Source organism: Schizophyllum commune (assembly GCF_000143185.2).
Source record: "Schizophyllum commune H4-8 unplaced genomic scaffold SCHCOscaffold_3, whole genome shotgun sequence".
Lineage (NCBI taxonomy): Eukaryota > Fungi > Basidiomycota > Agaricomycetes > Agaricales > Schizophyllaceae > Schizophyllum > Schizophyllum commune.
In genome coordinates, this window is record NW_026089540.1 from 3,209,020 (window position 1) to 3,227,528 (window position 18,509).

Here is an 18,509-nt window from a genome sequence, read left to right on the forward strand (position 1 = left end):
AGCCTTTCTTCCGTCCACCGCCGTCGCATCCCTCCCCACACGTCCTCATCATGGTACGCGATTATGAGCTCCCTCGCCGCGCCGGCGACCTCGAGATTGACGTCCTCCCAGGCCTCCGGCGTCGGCGTCAACCCCGTATGCTTGGACGAATACCAGAAGCTGAAGCTCGGCAAGAGCATCAAGTACATCATCTACAAGCTCTCGGACGACAACACGGAGATTGTCGTCGAGAAGACGTCGCAGAGCAAGGACTACGATGACTTTGTGAGCAGCCTGCCCGAGCAGGAGTGCCGGTACGCGGTGTACGACTTCGAGTTTGAGAAGGAGGACGGCAAGCGGAGCAAGATCTGCTTTGTTGCATGGTGAGTCTCGCGCCTGTTCTTTCGGGGCGTATGGTAGCGGAAGGGCGCTTGTGCGCTCGACTGCGCACGCTACGCGCATTGGCGGGAGATCCCGCGCGATGGGACGATGACGATGACGGAGGCGGGCCACTCTGACCGCGGCTGCCTATGATGGACGCTGATCACCTCGATAAGGTCGCCGGATGATGCGAAGATCAAGAACAAGATGCTTTACGCCTCCTCCAAAGACGCGCTTCGACGCTCTCTTGTCGGCATCGCCGTCGAGATCCAGGGAACGGACCTGAGCGAGGTGGCATACGACTCTGGTGCGTGCTGTGATCGTCTTCGATGGGCTTCGGCTGACGGCTGTGCGTAGTGTTGGACAAGGCGTCGCGCTTCAAGTAGATATGTCGTGGCCAGGTGCCATTCCGCCGTAGCCCTCATCTTCCGCGCCGCCAGCGCATCCCTGTACATATCCCACTAGTCGACGACCTTGGTCGGAACAATACGAAATGAAGATACCAATTGTAGACCCATCCCGCCGTCAGCATGATCCCGAGGAGCAAAACGCAAGCTCGCGGTTGCCTCTTTCCCGAGATCGTCTTTGCGATCCGCTGCGCATGAGATGCCGCAACTACGCACGATTCAGGATGACCAGCGCGCGATACGCTGCATAAAGAAAGTCTAGATTGGTAAACTACAGCTAGTGTACAGCCTATGCTACACCGCGAACCCATGAGTTTCCATTCCGTTGCTCGTGGTATAGTTTGTCGTCCTCCCCAGCCCAACCCTGAACGCGATCCTCTCCGTACACATGCACCGAGCACAACCTCAAGTCCTCGGCATCGTAGCCTGGATCACGCACCCCGGACTGAGCTACGCATCCTCCCCGCCTACTCGCGCCCCATCTTCCCTCCTCGCCTCATTCAGTCCACCTCTCTCCTCGTCTAGTCCACCTCTCCCCGCCTCCAGTCCACTCCTCTCCTCGTCCAGTCCCCCTCTCTCCGCCTCCAGCCCATAAACCAAGCCGAGCGCGACCTTCGCCGCCGCCTTCCGCCGCTCGTCCTCGTTCTCCATGCCCGCGATCTCCTCCTTCATCCCCTGCAGCGCGGACATGACACGCGACAGGTCGAAGGGGGCCATCTCGTAGTCGTCGGGGTCGTCCTGGTCGTCTGAGAGGGCGGCTGTGGGTGGGTCGGAAGGTACACTGGTGGTATGAGGCGCGGTGCTCGAGGGTGCGCCTGGGTTCGAGGAGGACGCGTGCGGTGCCCCGAAGATACGTGCAGAGGCCTCGCGGATCTCGGCCTGGGAAGGCAGATCTTCGTCCTCGTCGTCGCTGGGCAGGATGTCGTGTGGCCCTGGCGCCTGCTCGTCGCCAAAGTCGGATACGGAGCCCAGCGAGTGATAGAACGGGCCCGCGTGCGGCGCAAGGCTGTTGCTGCGGGAGCGGGCCTGGTCGAAGGAGAAGGGCGCGTCGAAGGAGGTGTGGGGGTCGAGGGATGCGTTGGAGGTAAAGGATGTATCGGCATGCAAGGAGGCGTCAGAGCTAAAGGGCACGTCGCTTACGTGCGCCTCTGTCGGCGGCGCAGACACGAAGACCGTAAAGTCGTCGTCAAATCCGCCAGGAGATTGAGTCGCGCCCGGCGTCTGCACCGCGCTTGGCGTCCGCGCCCCAAACACAGAGAGCGACTCTTCCGACAAGGGCGAGGAGACCATGCTCCCGCCCGCCCGCGCGCTGAACCGCCACGGGTCGTCGTGGAAGTCGAAGTCGTCCTTCTCGAGCCAGCGCTCCAGCGCCTCCATTTCGCGGCGCATGCGGCCCTCCTGCGCGGCGAGGCCCGAGCCCGAGCGCGCGACGATGTCGTCGACGGCCGCGCGCGAGTGGTCCGTGTCGAGGGCGATGGACGTGTCCGGCGAGTCCTGCGCCCAGTCGAGGAGCTCGGCGGACCGGCCGCGGGTGGCGCGCGGGCGGGCCTGCGACTGCATGGATGGCCACATGATGGTGCTCAGCGCGTCGACCACGCGCGGGAGGCGAGGGATTCCTGGGTCGGGGTGAGATCAGGCTGAAGATGCAGCGGGATCGGAGCGCGCACCATGGGACATGGCTTCGGTGTGGGTCTCCGTGCTCTCCTCCGCGCGGGGTGTCGACCGCGCGGACGCGTCGACGAACTCGAAGCCGTGCGAGGCGAGGAACTCGTCGATCGCGTTCTCCTCTTCGCGGAGATCTTCCTCGTCTGCGCGGTCTTCGTCCTTGATATCTTGCGTTGGATCGAGGCGGACGGCGAGGCAGACCTCGGGCTCGTACCCGTCCAGATCGTTCGCGAGTCGCTGGATGTGATGTTTATAGGCCTGAACAGACAGTCAGTCAATGTATGGAAAGGAGAGATGTATACGCACCTCTCCATGCGCCCAGGCAAATATGACTGCAGGTACGTTCTGCACACGATGGGGGCTCAATCCATGGATGGCATGTGGCGCGAAGTGCACGTCCGCAAAGTAGTACTTGTTCGAGATCGTCCAGGGGATCTGCTCCTCTTCAGATGCCGTAGCGTCACTACTTGAAGCTTCATCCAAGCACTTGACGACTGCAGGGGTCATCGTCAGTCTGTGAACGACCATTAGGCACTGAGCGCACGGTTAACCAGAGCCGTCGCCTGCCGGCGAGACGTCGACACGGTCAGGATACGACAGACAGCCGTAGCGCTGATGTCGACTTGGATCTCCTCGTCGCCTGCCATAGTCTCCGCGTTTTGCGAGCGAATTAGTCGTTGTGGAAGAGGCCAAGTCCAGTATCGCCATGAATTAGGCGCGCATAACGCCACAAAATAAGCGTAAACCGGAAGTCTAAGTCATGTAGCAGCGCTTGACGCTTTCCCTCTTCCCATTCCCTATACGAAGTCTCAATCTTGCGGGAAGGTCTTCGAAGATGGGTTGTGCGTAGGGTGAACGCTACTGGAGATGGGGTTTCTGACACTTACTCCCTGTACGCAGAGCTGATAGCCAAATGCCCTTTGCTTGAGCTTCCGCCTATGCTCATCGGACGCGAGGTCGGCAAATCAGAGGACGTAGCTTGCATCTGCCAATGCTCGAGCCATCTTCATGGAGATGAAGTCGGAATTCGCATCCTCTACGATATGTATACGAGCGCACACAAATATATTGGATATGCATTGCGCAGAACCAGGAGCAGGCCGAGCATCGCCGCCCGTCATAGCGAAGGTGATCTCGCGGCGAGAGCGTGTCGTGGGGCGCGAGAGCTTGCTGTACACAGGCATAATTCTTTCTGTCAATGGTTCTGTCAGGGTGATCCTGATGAGCGTCTGGCGCTTGAATAGCGATGTCGACGTGAAACCAGACTCGCAGCAATCAGCCATTGAATGCGCAGATATCACTATTAACAAAAGTCCCAGTTCAGTCCGAAACGCATTCGACCTCACTGTGAGCATAGTGCAACAGAACCGCCATCATAAGTCTCCGCTCTGCTGGCAGTCCTCGCTCAATGGTCGCGCTCGCGCAAATTCTCCAAAATTGGACAATTTGTATTGAGCCAGCTCGAACTGCAGGGCAACGGTGCTCACCGCTGCAATCGACGGTCTTCTGGTCGTATGCGAGCAAAAGTTAGTACCTACCAACGGATCTCAATTCTCGAGCCATCCCAACGTCCGAAAGCATCCTACGAGGATACGCGGTCATCTCAGATGCGCGCGTACCTTTGCACGGACATCGAGCGGTTAGTCGAGACGAGCGTCATGCGTGCAGCAGCTGCATGCGAGATAGTCCTCTCTCGTGATGACACCGAACACTGAAATTCCTCGAAATGCAGAGGACAGCCGAGTATCAATGGCAATCGCCAGCAGGGTGCACGTCGAAAAGGGGAGGCCCATCATACCCCGCGGCGGAAGCCAGCCATGACAGTCCAGCGTGACGGAGTGTTGGATGTGCACGAGGTCAACAGCAAAGGTAGGTAGGTAGGTAGGTAGATGACTTCTCAGGCGAGGGCCCTAAACAGAGCCAGCCCTATCCGCCCTAGTAGACTGCGAGCCAATGTCTACCTGGCAGAACACCACGATCGCATACGCTCTGATATCCCAGTCCACGTCAAACGTCCCTGGGGTCTCACGTAAGCAATGATGATGCGGCAGAGGCAGCGAATTCCACGCACGCATTGTTCGGTAGCAGCAAAGGTGTAGCGGTTACACGCAGGAAAGCGCGGTGGACGAAACGAGCAAAGGAGGCGATAGCGGCAGGCGGTCTTGCCACAACGGACTGTATGAACTCCTTGTCGTATGTCTGCTCTAACCGCGGCATGGAGCATTGTAATCCTGCAAGCAACTCACCACGGAGCTGCACTAGGTCGTCGTCACCATCGCAATGCAGGAGAACGTGGACCTCATCCTCCACCGCGGACCGACACAGCCGGCAGATGCGAAGGTCGCGATCGAATCGTGGTCGATATCGCGAAACGCGTCGCAATTGTTCGATTGCGAGCGGGTGCTCTGACAGCATGAGGCGAGTGAGCGCCTTCCGGTGCGCGGGGATGTGCACGTCCAAGTAGGACCGATGTGTCTTTGGCAACGGTCCACTCCCACCCAATGCGCCTTGTCCCTGCAGCAGTACCAGCCGGTGATCGGTCCTCAGGTCCTGTCGGAGTCTGTCGCCCGCTGTACTCTCGACGCCATTGATGAGGGTTGCAACGCCATCGAGGTAACGCAGACGCTCCCACACGTGGGTGAGGGCCGGGCATAGGCGGCCGACTATTATGCGCAGGTCATTGAACCACCCCGGTCTCGATGCGCTCGCGAGAGCCATGGAGTCGCGCATAGCAGCACCAGCCAAGTGTGTTGGGGGGAGGCTAAGGAGGTAACGAAGGTAGCCTAGCGCCAGCAGTAGCCGCCGAAATGCGATTGGTAGAATTCCTGTCTCCGTATGTAGGGGCGCGAGGATGGACTGTGATCCGACTCCAAAGAGCCTCCGTATGAATGAGGTCTGTGAGTTGACCAGCAGCTTGAGCGCGTCGGGGTCCATGTCTAGGACGACCTCGCACCCGGCAGTGAGATGCGGGTCCACACGTGCGAGGTATATGGTCTTCCCGTCGCGCACGGGTAGGGTACCGACGATGCTTTCGACCGAAAAAGCCGCTCTTCCAACACTCGTTCCCTTGCTCGCCTTGATGACATAATGCGTAGCAAACACATTCCGATGGTCGGAGCGTATAGTCACGCCGACGTACTTGTAGGAGGTGACGATGTCCAAGGGGACGCCATCCACGTTGATGACATAGTCCGCATCTGCGGGACCTCCGAAGACCATGCACTTGGTTTTCGTCGTGCTGATGACGACGAAGTTGAATTTGCACCAGGCGCTGAAAGTATCCACATGCATTTGTAGGTCCCTCCATGCCATGGAAAAGAGCGCGACGTCGTCGGCCTGCTCCACGTGGGAGACGCAGATGCCATCCAAGAAGACGTCTCCAGCCCGAGGTGGGATGTCCAGGTCAGAGAAATATAAATTCCACAGCCCGGGAGAGGCGGAGTCGCCCGCCAGGATTCCCACCGTCGAGAGGAAGGCGTCGGAGTGCGCCGAGCCCTGCTTGACCACATAGGACATGCGGCGGTACAGCATGCGCAGCCAGTCGAATATCGGCCCTGAAGCCCCCTTGTTCCAGAGCTTGGACCAAAGCATCGCCTGGTCAGTGGAGGGGAAAGCGTTCTTGAGGTCCACGAATACGACATATAGAGGCCGTCCAGATGCGCGCGCGCGTTCGATTGCACATCGTAAGATGAAAATGTTGTTATTAGTGCGGTAGCCTTCATGGAATCCATTCTGGGACGGAGGAATCAGTCCACCGTCCTCTGCCCATTCGCGGAAGCGGTGATCCACGAGCAATGTAAGCGCTGCTAGGAGACAAGATTCGAGGCCAATGATGCGGTAGTTCTCGGGGTCGGTAGGAGTCTTTCCAGCCTTCAGTATACCAATCAGAACTGTGGTGAGGAAGACCGCAGGTACGTCGAGGAGGGAGATGCATCTTGTGAAGAACGTTGCGAGCAGGTCGTTATCGATGTCGAGAATGGCTTTATACGCCACCGCATCTATCCCTGTAGCGGAGTCCTGGCGAGCGCGCAGCTGCTTCTTCAGGTGCTTGATTTCCCCTTCGTCAAATGGACGCGAGAATGTGCCGAATTCGGTCGTATCGGTGGTTCGGTCAGGGATGCTCTGAGCCGCGCGCATGGTGGCGTCGCGGTGGCGCGCTGCGTCGCTCGCGTCAGCAGACGTGAGTGTCCGGAGTGAGTCCATGGAGGGGAGGGTCATACGTGCTTCGAATGCGTCCTTTAGCTGAGGGAGAGACACACTCGCTACTCGCGGTTTGGCGTCGCCCCATTCACGCACAAGTGCCCAGAAGTCTGCGCTTGATTTCCTTGCAGCATTCCGCAATCTCTCCATATTCTCCCAGAGAAGCAGGCGGTCGTGCGCGCGCGAGCGGTGTGACTCGGAATGAAGGTCAACGTCGTCAGTTCCGGGAGCGAGAGAGTGATAGGGACGAGGAGTTGGAGGATCGCGCGGTAGTGTCGTTTGAACCTTCCCAGTCAGGCGAAGCACGGCGCCGGCCGGCGGGACAGGGACAGGCAGCAGAACTTCGAGATTGTCCAGCGAGATTGCGTCGTTCGTGTCCTGAGCAGTTATAGGCAGGCCGGCCAATGCCCGAGCTGCGCGCATCTGCTCCCCTTTAGGGCACTTGGTCCAGTGCGTGCTCGCATGACGGGAAGCGAGGCACCTGCACAGCGCTCGGAGCGCGTCGCCACTGTTGGCGTCCCACCCCTGCTTGGCGAGCCGACCCGCTCGAAAGCAGACAGCGCGTATAAGCCACTCGGAGGACGTGTAGACTGTTAGCGCTTGACGCGAGGATGGTCCCCGGATCGCGAGTAGGCCCGCGACGCATAGAGCGTCATTGATGCGGTCTGTGCAGAGCACCCAAGTGCGATTCCATTTGGACCGGGCACCCCAAAAAGCGGCCACTCGCGTGTAATCGCCATCGCAATGCACGGCAATATAGACGGCGGACGGCGTTCCTTCCGCATATACGGGCCCATACAGCTGTTCGATAGCTTCCTCCTCGGAGCAGATGGATTGTAGGAGGTGCTGCAACTCGACATCCAGCGTCCCTTTTTCCCGCAGCAGACGATATCTGGTGTACTCGATGGACGTCGAGCTTTCACCCTCGGTCGCGCAGGGGAGGAGACGTGGACGAACCCGAGCAGAGAAGCGAGCTCTCGCGTGGTCAGAGTTGTCGTACGAGTCAAAGGTGAAAGCCAGACGGTCCCGATGGCCATGCACACGTTTTCGACCCCGGAGGAGATGAGAGTGCAAGCCATCATTGGCGGCTAGGTTCCTGAGCGAAGCTATTGTGATCATCGATAGCAACGCGCAGGCCGAGGGGCCAGATGTGATCAGCGTCCGAGGGGCCTTCCAGTGCGAGGCGATGCTTGAAAGGTCGCAGAAGCACACGCGGAAATGTGAGCTCTGATGGTGACGCTGTAGATTAACCAATATAGAAGGTCACCGGAGATGAACACTCTGACCAGCCAAGCGGGTGCGAAGCGAGTCAGAACTCAAGGTAAACGAAGAAAGCAAGGCACTGGAGGTCAAAGCGGCGAAACCCAAAAGGAATAATATGGTCTTTTTGGGCGGGAACGCGTGCGCCGCTTTGACCTCGAGCGCCTTGCTTTCTTCGTGCATCTCGAATTCTCCGCACGCGTATCCGCTCGGTTGTGCGCCCCCGAAACAAGGGTTCAGGACAACGGTCCGCAATATACAAACTTCTCCAGCCCCGTAAGTCTTCATTAGGATGATGATGGCAAACATTGCATATCGAACAATGAGCACAGGTTGCTCAGCGTGACATACTCGTGACGGCAGGCCCGCAGAAGGCCATCTCCCGATATACTTATATACGCCTGGTGAGTCTTCTTTATTTCCTCGCTTCTCTCCATCATGACTTCCGCTCACCCCGCCTCAGTGGGTACGCCACTCGGGCGATCAAGCATAGGCCACCACCGCGACTACATCGTGGGGAATATGCGGACGAATCGCAATGCTGTTTGCAACAACATACGCCGCGTCGTCCAGCGTCCTCTCCAGGACTTTATCCAACATTTCATGCCTCCACAACGGCTTACGGAGATAGAGCTTGGCGCAGTGACGACGAAGCTCACAGAGGGATGGTGCATTCACGAGCACTTCAGTGAAGCGGAGCTGAACGACAAGCGCAATTGATCCGACGACATCGGACGTGCCCCTCTCGAGGTCGTCAACAACGAGACGCGCTGGACGGACTACTCAACGCCGCCGTCTCAGCGCAACGGCGGCGAGAAGGACGTGTACGCCGACTTGGTCGATATATACGGTCAAGTCGTCCAGCGCTGTTTGGAGGTCAAGGACGGCCTAGAGCAGACCTGCGCGCTCGAGAGCAACGGCACTCGCGCACTCCCGAGTCAAAAAGTGAACACGGCGATGCCGGATGGTGTGCATCAGCTGACGATCGAGTCCGACGGCATGTTCAACTGGGACAGCACTGTTGTTGCCGAGGAGTACAAGCTCTTGAAGGGCGCGCAGCGGTCGGCCGTGGACGAGGATGATGACGATGTAGGAGCCGGCTCGGACGTCAAGGGCGACGAAGAAGACAGCGACGCATACCAGGACGATGATGAAGACTCCGAATGGGTGATCGGTCTCCCCGACCCCGAGAACCAGACGGTCGCAGATCTTCTACTCGACGTGTGTCCGTCCCTCGCATCTTGCTCCATTGTACTGACCTTCCTCTTGCTCAGAACTCCAAGAAGGTCATCTGGAGCATGCACCATACCATGCGTACCGATGCTCGCCGGCGCTTTACCTTTGGCATCACCTTTGCAGACACCAAAGTTCGCCTTTGGCATTTCAACCGCGCCGTCATCGTCGCGAGCAATTCTTTTCATCTCAACACGGTAAGGCGCACTCTTCCGCCGCTAGAGTGCTCTGTTGAGATTCCGTGTCTAGGATGCCAAGCTCCTCATCGACGTGTACTCTCGGCTCGCGTTCGCCACTCGCGAAGAGCTTGGCTACGATCTCTCGATGAAGCGACTCTCCTCCGATCCAGACCCTTCCCCCGATCGTACGAATGGCAAGCGCTGGAAGAATCAGTACCGCATCATGGTCTGCGGCGAGTCCTACATCACCGTCAAGACCCTTGCCAATCAGGGTGCTGAGAATGGGTTTGGGAGCTGCACGCGCCATCAGGAAAAGCGGCCCGGGGGCTGAAGCGGACTCAGCCGGACTCAAGCGGGCTCAAGCGTCTCAAACGCTCAAGAGCCCCAAAAGTTATTGCCCGAAATCAAACGTTCTCAAGACGCTTGACTCGCCCTTGAACCCGCTTGAGCCCGCTTGAGTCGGTTTGAGTTTAGCCAAGCATCATGAATCCACTTCAAATTCAATTCTTCTCAATCACTAAATTCATTCGTAGATCACTAAATTGCCTATCATTGCTCAATCACTAGAAAATAATCTACACTGCACTGGGAACTACTATACGGATCTCCTCCCAGGGAGACCTAGCCTAGTCAGCCCCCCACTGCTCAAGCGCTCACCGTCGCCCTGGCGCGCCCTCCCGAGCATCACAATGCATGGTCGCGCCAACCGGCTTCCAGATCCGTCGCGCACATCTCAATCACCCCCAGCACGTCCCACGCTCTTGCCCATCAGTCGCGCGCATTCCCGCACTTGTCCCCGATCCACCGCCCGCCCCACACTTGTCGTCGCCCGAAGCGCATCTCCCAACGCCGCGACACGTGTCCGCGCAGCGCATGCTGCCGACATGTCACATGCACCTCCTACTACCATTAGCACGTCCTGGGCTCGAACACGTACCTGCAACACTCCTCGCGTCGTTCTGCGTTGTCCGGCGCTCCTCGTGTCGTGCGCTCGCTCGGGCTCGAAAACTCGCCACTCGGCAAATGCCGAGCTCGCGCCGAGGCTGCGCTCTCGCGCCTGCCATCGAGTTGCGCATCCCGGGCATATGCCAAGGACGTGTGGCGCTCGTCGGGTAGCGCACTTGGGCGGAGAAGGTGCCCCGCGTCGTCCTGCGTGTTGCGTTGAATCCTACGTCCGCGCCGGCTGCTGCTCCGGTCTGTCCCGAGCTGGCGCGCGCGCGGCACCTCCTTCACCCAATTCAGCGGGTGTATGCGAGCTCAGCCAGGCTGCACGTACTGGAGTATGCGCAGCTGACCGCGGAAACGAGAGATCGTTAGACGCGGCAACGTGGACATGCCACGTCACGCGGTGATCGGCCCTTGCGTACGCGGCGGCTGAGGCGGGGGTGCATGAACCACCCACGCGCACAGGATGCGCGGCGGCACGTAAGAATGCGGGTGGGGAGGGGGTTGGTGAGCGACGGCGACGTTGATGTCGCCAACAGGCGACCTGGGTTGGCGGTCGCCTTGGTGACGTGTAGTAGGGCGCCTCAGGTCGTAACGAAGCTGAGGGGGCGGTGGTGGCAGCAGCAGCGTCAAGAGAGAGTGAAATAAGGACAACGCGCGGCCTGGCGGCCGACGCGCGTCGAGTGGACAGGGAGATGATGATCGACAAGGACATGAGCGGAGTGGACTGCGGCCGGACTTATTCCGGGTAATCACGTGACCGGAAGCCCGGCACGGCTCGCCGACCTTCGCCGCGTTCAGTGGCGCAGTTGGTCTAAAGCAATATCACCCTTGAAAACGTCGCATACGTCATCGAGCAAACCCTTCAAGCACGCGACAACGCGCTCGGCGCTCGCGTCCGACCTGCACCCTGCCACCTCTGCTTGTCCCCGACCCTCACCCCGTTGCCTCAGATTACCGCTGTCCTTGTACGGTAGCACGAAATAAGAAATTTTCATCTATCCGGGTTGCAGACCCATGCACCACATTCAAGGCAATTGAACTACCGGCTATCCATTAGCGCAGATCCTATCGCGGCGGTCAGGCGGGTCCCATACTGGTGTAGGATGCCGTCACGTCCCTCTTCCCCCCTGTACCTTACCCGTCAACTTGCCCCCTCCTTATCCAGCCCCCTCGCCCGCACGACGCGCCACTTCTTGGGCGGCTTTCATGAGCAGGCTATGGCAGCCACCGAACACATTTATGCGACATTTCAGTGGCGTTTTTTCATTGAGCCACTGAATTGCGGCGAAAATGTAATGCAAACCGAGGAAGTTATTTCCATCCCGTCGACTACTTAGGTTGTATGCGTCGAACTTAGCTGCAGCGCGCTCGGGTGGCATTGTGGGCGCGCAACTTGACGCCTACAAGTCTGTCGGAGATCACCGAACACAGCCGCACGTGCCGTTTTTGTATGACGTATGCGACGTTTTCAAGGGTGGGATTGCACCAGTTGCGCAGTTGTGGTCACTGCCCTATCTTTACCCTAGGTCAGCCTGCTCCCTGTTCTCATAAAGCTCCATCTATGGTAGTTCTGGGCTATTGTACACATACTATACAGCAGGTCCACTACAGCTTTCTTCTTTCACTCCCTGTTAGTGTGCTCTACTAATTCCTTATATACTGTTGTCACTTTACTCAGACTATATACAGTGTGATAAATCAGAATATGAATAAAGTACAGATCCATCAATTCTCTTGAGCTCCCTTGAGCTCCCTTGACATAGGCCCCAGATTCTCAAGTGTGTTCAAGCAGGCTCAAGCGGACTCAAGTGCATTCAAGCGCCTTCGGGATCTGCCGAAATCTCAAGTGCTCTCAAGTGGCTTGGCCGCGGGGGTACTTTTGGTGATGAATTGTACTTCTTCCACTGCGCCATGGGGTCATAGGAAGGAGGGACATGGCGACTGGTGCTATACCGAAGAAGCAACCAGAGAATCACCCAATAAACCGACTCGAGGTCGTGCACGTCACGGAACCTCCAGGCAGAATGGGCGGCACTGGGAACGACGGGCTGAAGGTAAGAAGGAGGGGGCTCGTCGGGGGCGGGGTCCGGAATAATAGCCAACAAATCGGAACTTTCCAAGGAGAGAAAATCGCCTGAGACGACCTCAAGCGCACAGAAGTCGGCAGTACCCTGAGATTCAGATAAGAGAATGTCGCGTCGAACAGGGAACACACGCTCACTGTTCGCATGGCATGCACCTGTGTTTCAGTGACACACCTAATGTACTCCAGATCGGCAAGGACACCTCTAACGCCTGCCTCCGAGTCGGTTTGCCGGTGCAGGACATTGCCGGGGCTAAAATCCCTATACAGCATTCCGATGGAGTGCAAGATGAAGAGCGCTGTTCAAGCGGTCAATACGAGGCTCTCCAGGTCCCAGACCGTACGCACCATAGGAGGCATCCTTGAGTGTTGCGAATATCGTCGATATATCGGGGAGATCGAGCAGGTTCGTGGCCTCCTCCATGACGGTTCTGTGATGGCGTCTAGCGGGGATGACTCCATCAAAGCGCCCTTCCTCTTCGACTCCGTGCCCAGTCTTGTGCATGTTTCCGGAGACACCGGACAACACCGATTTCTGGTTGATATGCAGCTTCGCTGGGTCGCTCACAACGAGGTATTTACGACCTTCCTTGGGAAAACTGACGCCCCTGCCAATCACCTCATGCGTATCATCAGGAACACCATTAACTTTCACCTCCTCGCTCGTGACGACTTTGACAAAGAACTTCTTGCGCTCGTCTGCGCCGAGCCCGTACAAGGATCCGCTGGCTTGGTATGGGTCTCGTCGTACTGTGGAAGTGCGGAACGATTCTTAGGCGCCTCATCGTACCGCCCCTGCCAGTTGTGCGCCTCGATGCGCTGCATGATGTCCTCGTAGATATCGTATTCCGTGCGCCGGCCCCGCTCCAACCAGTTGTCCTTGATGGCGTAGTACTGGCGTTTGTCCGCGTCGATCAACTTGTCGCTCTCCTTGTACGCACGGAACACCCGCATCACCAAAAGTACCCCCGCGGCCAAGCCGCTTGAGAGCACTTGAGATTTCGGCAGATCCCGAAGGCGCTTGAATGCACTTGAGTCCGCTTGAGCCTGCTTGAACACACTTGAGAATCTGGGGCCTATGTCAAGGGAGCTCAAGGGAGCTCAAGAGAATTGATGGATCTGTACTTTATTCATATTCTGATTTATCACACTGTATATAGTCTGAGTAAAGTGACAACAGTATATAAGGAATTAGTAGAGCACACTAACAGGGAGTGAAAGAAGAAAGCTGTAGTGGACCTGCTGTATAGTATGTGTACAATAGCCCAGAACTACCATAGATGGAGCTTTATGAGAACAGGGAGCAGGCTGACCTAGGGTAAAGATAGGGCAGTGACCACAACTGCGCAACTGGTGCAATCCCACCCTTGAAAACGTCGCATACGTCATACAAAAACGGCACGTGCGGCTGTGTTCGGTGATCTCCGACAGACTTGTAGGCGTCAAGTTGCGCGCCCACAATGCCACCCGAGCGCGCTGCAGCTAAGTTCGACGCATACAACCTAAGTAGTCGACGGGATGGAAATAACTTCCTCGGTTTGCATTACATTTTCGCCGCAATTCAGTGGCTCAATGAAAAAACGCCACTGAAATGTCGCATAAATGTGTTCGGTGGCTGCCATAGCCTGCTCATGAAAGCCGCCCAAGAAGTGGCGCGTCGTGCGGGCGAGGGGGCTGGATAAGGAGGGGGCAAGTTGACGGGTAAGGTACAGGGGGGAAGAGGGACGTGACGGCATCCTACACCAGTATGGGACCCGCCTGACCGCCGCGATAGGATCTGCGCTAATGGATAGCCGGTAGTTCAATTGCCTTGAATGTGGTGCATGGGTCTGCAACCCGGATAGATGAAAATTTCTTATTTCGTGCTACCGTACAAGGACAGCGGTAATCTGAGGCAACGGGGTGAGGGTCGGGGACAAGCAGAGGTGGCAGGGTGCAGGTCGGACGCGAGCGCCGAGCGCGTTGTCGCGTGCTTGAAGGGTTTGCTCGATGACGTATGCGACGTTTTCAAGGGTGATATTGCTTTAGACCAACTGCGCCACTGAACGCGGCGAAGGTCGGCGAGCCGTGCCGGGCTTCCGGTCACGTGATTACCCGGAATAAGTCCGGCCGCAGTCCACTCCGCTCATGTCCTTGTCGATCATCATCTCCCTGTCCACTCGACGCGCGTCGGCCGCCAGGCCGCGCGTTGTCCTTATTTCACTCTCTCTTGACGCTGCTGCTGCCACCACCGCCCCCTCAGCTTCGTTACGACCTGAGGCGCCCTACTACACGTCACCAAGGCGACCGCCAACCCAGGTCGCCTGTTGGCGACATCAACGTCGCCGTCGCTCACCAACCCCCTCCCCACCCGCATTCTTACGTGCCGCCGCGCATCCTGTGCGCGTGGGTGGTTCATGCACCCCCGCCTCAGCCGCCGCGTACGCAAGGGCCGATCACCGCGTGACGTGGCATGTCCACGTTGCCGCGTCTAACGATCTCTCGTTTCCGCGGTCAGCTGCGCATACTCCAGTACGTGCAGCCTGGCTGAGCTCGCATACACCCGCTGAATTGGGTGAAGGAGGTGCCGCGCGCGCGCCAGCTCGGGACAGACCGGAGCAGCAGCCGGCGCGGACGTAGGATTCAACGCAACACGCAGGACGACGCGGGGCACCTTCTCCGCCCAAGTGCGCTACCCGACGAGCGCCACACGTCCTTGGCATATGCCCGGGATGCGCAACTCGATGGCAGGCGCGAGAGCGCAGCCTCGGCGCGAGCTCGGCATTTGCCGAGTGGCGAGTTTTCGAGCCCGAGCGAGCGCACGACACGAGGAGCGCCGGACAACGCAGAACGACGCGAGGAGTGTTGCAGGTACGTGTTCGAGCCCAGGACGTGCTAATGGTAGTAGGAGGTGCATGTGACATGTCGGCAGCATGCGCTGCGCGGACACGTGTCGCGGCGTTGGGAGATGCGCTTCGGGCGACGACAAGTGTGGGGCGGGCGGTGGATCGGGGACAAGTGCGGGAATGCGCGCGACTGATGGGCAAGAGCGTGGGACGTGCTGGGGGTGATTGAGATGTGCGCGACGGATCTGGAAGCCGGTTGGCGCGACCATGCATTGTGATGCTCGGGAGGGCGCGCCAGGGCGACGGTGAGCGCTTGAGCAGTGGGGGGCTGACTAGGCTAGGTCTCCCTGGGAGGAGATCCGTATAGTAGTTCCCAGTGCAGTGTAGATTATTTTCTAGTGATTGAGCAATGATAGGCAATTTAGTGATCTACGAATGAATTTAGTGATTGAGAAGAATTGAATTTGAAGTGGATTCATGATGCTTGGCTAAACTCAAACCGACTCAAGCGGGCTCAAGCGGGTTCAAGGGCGAGTCAAGCGTCTTGAGAACGTTTGATTTCGGGCAATAACTTTTGGGGCTCTTGAGCGTTTGAGACGCTTGAGCCCGCTTGAGTCCGGCTGAGTCCGCTTCAGCCCCCGGGCCGCTTTTCCTGATGTTCAATCTTCCCTCACTACGCCTTTGACAACACACCTGAACGAGAGCGCGTCCTCAAGAACGAAGCGGCGCTGGATGAAGCGCTGGCCTCAATGCCACCCGATTGGAGTTGGCGTCTCCGGCCTGCGCTTTTTCACTTCCGCAAGCAGCTAATCAAGGCTTACAAAATGCGCCAGGGCGAGCCGCTGCCGCCAAGCATGTGGGCTATGGTATATCTTACCTGCGCGCAGGGTCAGCTTATAGCTGGCTCGTTTGAGATCCCAGCCGCGGATCTGTCACGGCAGCCGCACAAGCGCAAGCGGGTGCGCAAGGCCACGTCGAAGGCGGCGCGCAAAACAAACATACAGGCCCATAGCACGCAGTCCCAGCGCGGGAACGCTGAAGAGACTACTGGCGCGTCCACCGACACCGGTCCAGAGCGTCTCACAGCGCCGCAGCCGAAGCGGAAGAAGGGTGCCGCTGGGACGCGCTAATGGGCAATCGTGGCTTGTCGCGTGACCCGATCAAACGCGCGCACCGGCTGAGGACCTGGAGTCACGCAGGGGGAGGTTAGGGAAGGATTTAGGGGAAGGTCGAGCGTTGGCCATTTGAAAGGGAATTGTTTATGATATGCAATCATGTATGTTGTCGTCGCGATGCTTAGCTTTGTTTGTGCAGATGCTATGCGATCTTCTGTCTTTACTTCGACTTGTGGATTATGCGGATGCTCGACAAGACCCGCCGGCCGTTGTGTCAGCGGGCTACTGATGCCTTGAAACGAGTTTTCAGAGTTATTCTACTGCATCGTCGTTGGTAGGAGGTAGATGTTTGACCGAGATTTGAACCCAGAACCCAGCGCCACAGCGCCACAAATGGATGACTTCGATAGGCACACACGGAAAGTGTTTCGACCCTTATAAGTACTCTACCCCGCCCTCGCCGTTCACGCATTCAGGATGGGCTCCGATCGAGGTGAGATTTGTCTGATATCATGGAATTGATATCTATATTCCGCTCGCAGAGTTGATGGCCAAATCTCCTCTACTCCGGCTTCCGCCTGAAGTGATGGAACTCATAGTGCGCGAGGTCGGCAGATCGAAGGATGTAGCATCTATCTGCCAATGCTCTACCCATCTATACGATGTTGGGATCCGGACCCTCTACGATATGCCTCTGGCACACAACATGAAGAGTATGGTACGCTTGCTGAAGTCCATCGTCAAGAAGCCTGAACTGGCGCTCTGCGTCAAGCAGTTTACTTTGTGAGCGAGATCCTCTTCTGCTGCGAAGTTGACAGTGTAACCTCAGCGTAGCGATTGGGCAGTCAAAGATGCAGCCCTGGTCATCGGGGACAACGTCCTGGCCTCCTTCATGAGGCTCGCAATCCGAGCGACAGAATGCATGGACAACGTCTACGGGCTGTACATGAAGATGGTCCCCGACTTACCTGGGCTGCTCGGCCCTCGCGTTATCGCAAACCTCACTCACTGCTCTCTCGCAATCACGAGAACTGCCATACCCTTCCTCAAAGCCAACGCTGCCAATATCGTCGACCTCGAGTTCGCCGACAACGATGCAGTGCCCGAGCCAGATCGGGTCCTGCCTGGCAAAATTGCGTTTCCCCGCCTCGCTAACGCCGACGTTCCTGCCCACATCGCGCATCTGGTCTTCCCGGGAACGTCGGCCACTAGCGCCACCATCTTGCTCGCGTACGACGAGGACGAACGCGCCGAGGAGCTCAAGAATCTCGAATGCCTCGCCGAGCTACCCCTCACCTCGATGAAGGTCTCTGCAGCGCATCTGCATCCAGAGGTGATGCCCGTACTTGCACGCTGCGCGCCCAGGCTGGGATCGCTGGTCATCGAGAGCATCATCACACAAACACCGAGATCCCGCCAGCTCTTCTTTCGCGCGTGCGAAGAACATATCTCGGCCTTTGAGCGGTTGAGGGGGTTCGCGGTCTCTGTGCGCCCGGGGATATTCAACTTCGAAGCAGAGGTTCCGACCTTGAAAGACCTGGACAAGATGTCGGACATAGTCCAGCGACTATCCGCGCGCTGCAGGACCTTGCAATTCATGAACATGGGGTGTGCGTATCATGTTTTGCTCTATGTCTTCTCTGGCTCATATTGAACCCCATCCCTTAGTCGACCTCTTCTGGTTCCCCACCGGCGATGTCTGGATGCCCCGCACGATCAACGCGCTTGCTCCCGACAGCGAGCTCGTGAACGTCCTGTCGACGTGGATGATGAATCGAGTGGCGAAGAATCCAGCCTTGATGCGCGCGATGATCTCGCAGGCAGTCCGCGACTATCCTGCGCAGCTTCGCGAGCTGGAGCGGTCGCACGGCGTCAAAATACGAGATCCAGAAGTTTACGGGAACCAGTACTACGACTTCGAAGGGGATGAAGATGAGGAGGACGAGGGTGAGGGAGATGAGGAGCAGGATGGCGAGGAGTGGATGACGGACGAAGATAGTGGGTCGGAGGAATGAGTGGGCGATCATCGTATTAATTCCGATTCGTAAGACCTTGTCCGACTTGGAGACGGTACCGCATCACGTGGTTCATGTTAAACTTTTGCAGAGCTACCGGCGTGAAGCCAATTCGTTTGCTCTTTCATATGAACAAAGCACCGTGTGTGATCTCTCTGCCAATCATGGAGTTGTTAATTTCTAAACAAGCAAAACCCATTTTGTCGCATAGGGTCTATG

General features: G+C 57.8%; 12 protein-coding genes across 12 annotated transcripts; 6 read left to right on the forward strand and 6 right to left on the reverse strand.

Annotated features, from left to right (window-relative positions):
- Positions 1-10: 10 nt before the first annotated feature.
- On the forward strand, positions 11-880 carry SCHCODRAFT_067009 (uncharacterized protein). The gene is made up of 4 exons (XM_003034038.1): positions 11-53; positions 112-362; positions 537-667; positions 718-880. The coding sequence occupies exons 1-4, from the start codon at positions 51-53 to the stop codon at positions 744-746; spliced, it is 414 nt and encodes a 137-aa protein (XP_003034084.1). The 5' UTR covers positions 11-50; the 3' UTR covers positions 747-880.
- SCHCODRAFT_01296984 (uncharacterized protein) lies at positions 537-1,117 on the reverse strand. Its single transcript, XM_050341396.1, has 2 exons — positions 736-1,117; positions 537-594 (listed from the first exon to the last, which is right to left on the reverse strand). The coding sequence occupies exon 1, from the start codon at positions 1,076-1,078 to the stop codon at positions 782-784; it is 297 nt and encodes a 98-aa protein (XP_050201875.1). The 5' UTR covers positions 1,079-1,117; the 3' UTR covers positions 537-594; positions 736-781.
- A 100-nt stretch (positions 1,118-1,217) lies between these two features.
- Positions 1,218-3,079, reverse strand: SCHCODRAFT_02490682 (uncharacterized protein; the record flags this gene model as incomplete). Its single annotated transcript, XM_003034637.2, has 4 exons — positions 1,218-2,383; positions 2,435-2,690; positions 2,739-2,926; positions 2,977-3,079. 4 exons carry the CDS (start codon positions 3,077-3,079, stop codon positions 1,218-1,220), a joined length of 1,713 nt encoding a protein of 570 aa, XP_003034683.1.
- A 149-nt stretch (positions 3,080-3,228) lies between these two features.
- Positions 3,229-3,642, forward strand: SCHCODRAFT_02207641 (uncharacterized protein; the record flags this gene model as incomplete). Its single annotated transcript, XM_050342064.1, has 1 exon — positions 3,229-3,642. A coding segment is annotated over one exon (412 nt), but the record flags the coding sequence as incomplete, so codon positions are not given.
- Positions 3,643-4,294: 652 nt separating this feature from the next.
- Positions 4,295-5,981, reverse strand: SCHCODRAFT_01124747 (uncharacterized protein). The gene is made up of 2 exons (XM_050341067.1): positions 4,504-5,981; positions 4,295-4,449 (listed from the first exon to the last, which is right to left on the reverse strand). The coding sequence occupies exons 1-2, from the start codon at positions 5,961-5,963 to the stop codon at positions 4,440-4,442; spliced, it is 1,470 nt and encodes a 489-aa protein (XP_050201877.1). The 5' UTR covers positions 5,964-5,981; the 3' UTR covers positions 4,295-4,439.
- Positions 5,973-6,635, reverse strand: SCHCODRAFT_02493924 (uncharacterized protein; the record flags this gene model as incomplete). Its single annotated transcript, XM_050342991.1, has 2 exons — positions 5,973-6,275; positions 6,348-6,635. Coding segments are annotated over 2 exons (591 nt in total), but the record flags the coding sequence as incomplete, so codon positions are not given.
- A 1,695-nt stretch (positions 6,636-8,330) lies between these two features.
- SCHCODRAFT_02725789 (uncharacterized protein) lies at positions 8,331-9,819 on the forward strand (the record flags this gene model as incomplete). The annotated part of the gene is made up of 4 exons (XM_003034039.2): positions 8,331-8,354; positions 8,643-9,113; positions 9,167-9,322; positions 9,375-9,819. The coding sequence occupies 4 exons, from the start codon at positions 8,331-8,333 to the stop codon at positions 9,633-9,635; spliced, it is 912 nt and encodes a 303-aa protein (XP_003034085.1). The 3' UTR covers positions 9,636-9,819.
- Positions 9,820-9,830: 11 nt separating this feature from the next.
- On the forward strand, positions 9,831-10,938 carry SCHCODRAFT_02616851 (uncharacterized protein). The gene is made up of 2 exons (XM_050344773.1): positions 9,831-10,531; positions 10,581-10,938. The coding sequence occupies exons 1-2, from the start codon at positions 9,994-9,996 to the stop codon at positions 10,619-10,621; spliced, it is 579 nt and encodes a 192-aa protein (XP_050201879.1). The 5' UTR covers positions 9,831-9,993; the 3' UTR covers positions 10,622-10,938.
- Positions 10,939-12,066: 1,128 nt separating this feature from the next.
- On the reverse strand, positions 12,067-13,289 carry SCHCODRAFT_02492555 (uncharacterized protein; the record flags this gene model as incomplete). The annotated part of the gene is made up of 4 exons (XM_003034638.1): positions 12,067-12,423; positions 12,474-12,634; positions 12,684-13,060; positions 13,126-13,289. The coding sequence occupies 4 exons, from the start codon at positions 13,287-13,289 to the stop codon at positions 12,067-12,069; spliced, it is 1,059 nt and encodes a 352-aa protein (XP_003034684.1).
- Positions 13,290-14,476: 1,187 nt separating this feature from the next.
- Positions 14,477-15,580, reverse strand: SCHCODRAFT_02616855 (uncharacterized protein). Its single transcript, XM_050344774.1, has 2 exons — positions 14,896-15,580; positions 14,477-14,846 (listed from the first exon to the last, which is right to left on the reverse strand). The coding sequence occupies exons 1-2, from the start codon at positions 15,431-15,433 to the stop codon at positions 14,806-14,808; spliced, it is 579 nt and encodes a 192-aa protein (XP_050201880.1). The 5' UTR covers positions 15,434-15,580; the 3' UTR covers positions 14,477-14,805.
- Positions 15,581-15,984: 404 nt separating this feature from the next.
- SCHCODRAFT_02725797 (uncharacterized protein) lies at positions 15,985-16,290 on the forward strand (the record flags this gene model as incomplete). Its single annotated transcript, XM_003034040.1, has 1 exon — positions 15,985-16,290. One exon carries the CDS (start codon positions 15,985-15,987, stop codon positions 16,288-16,290), a length of 306 nt encoding a protein of 101 aa, XP_003034086.1.
- A 429-nt stretch (positions 16,291-16,719) lies between these two features.
- Positions 16,720-18,460, forward strand: SCHCODRAFT_02534141 (uncharacterized protein). Its single transcript, XM_003034041.2, has 4 exons — positions 16,720-16,768; positions 16,818-17,058; positions 17,110-17,885; positions 17,944-18,460. Exons 1-4 carry the CDS (start codon positions 16,753-16,755, stop codon positions 18,288-18,290), a joined length of 1,380 nt encoding a protein of 459 aa, XP_003034087.1. The 5' UTR covers positions 16,720-16,752; the 3' UTR covers positions 18,291-18,460.
- Positions 18,461-18,509: the final 49 nt, after the last annotated feature.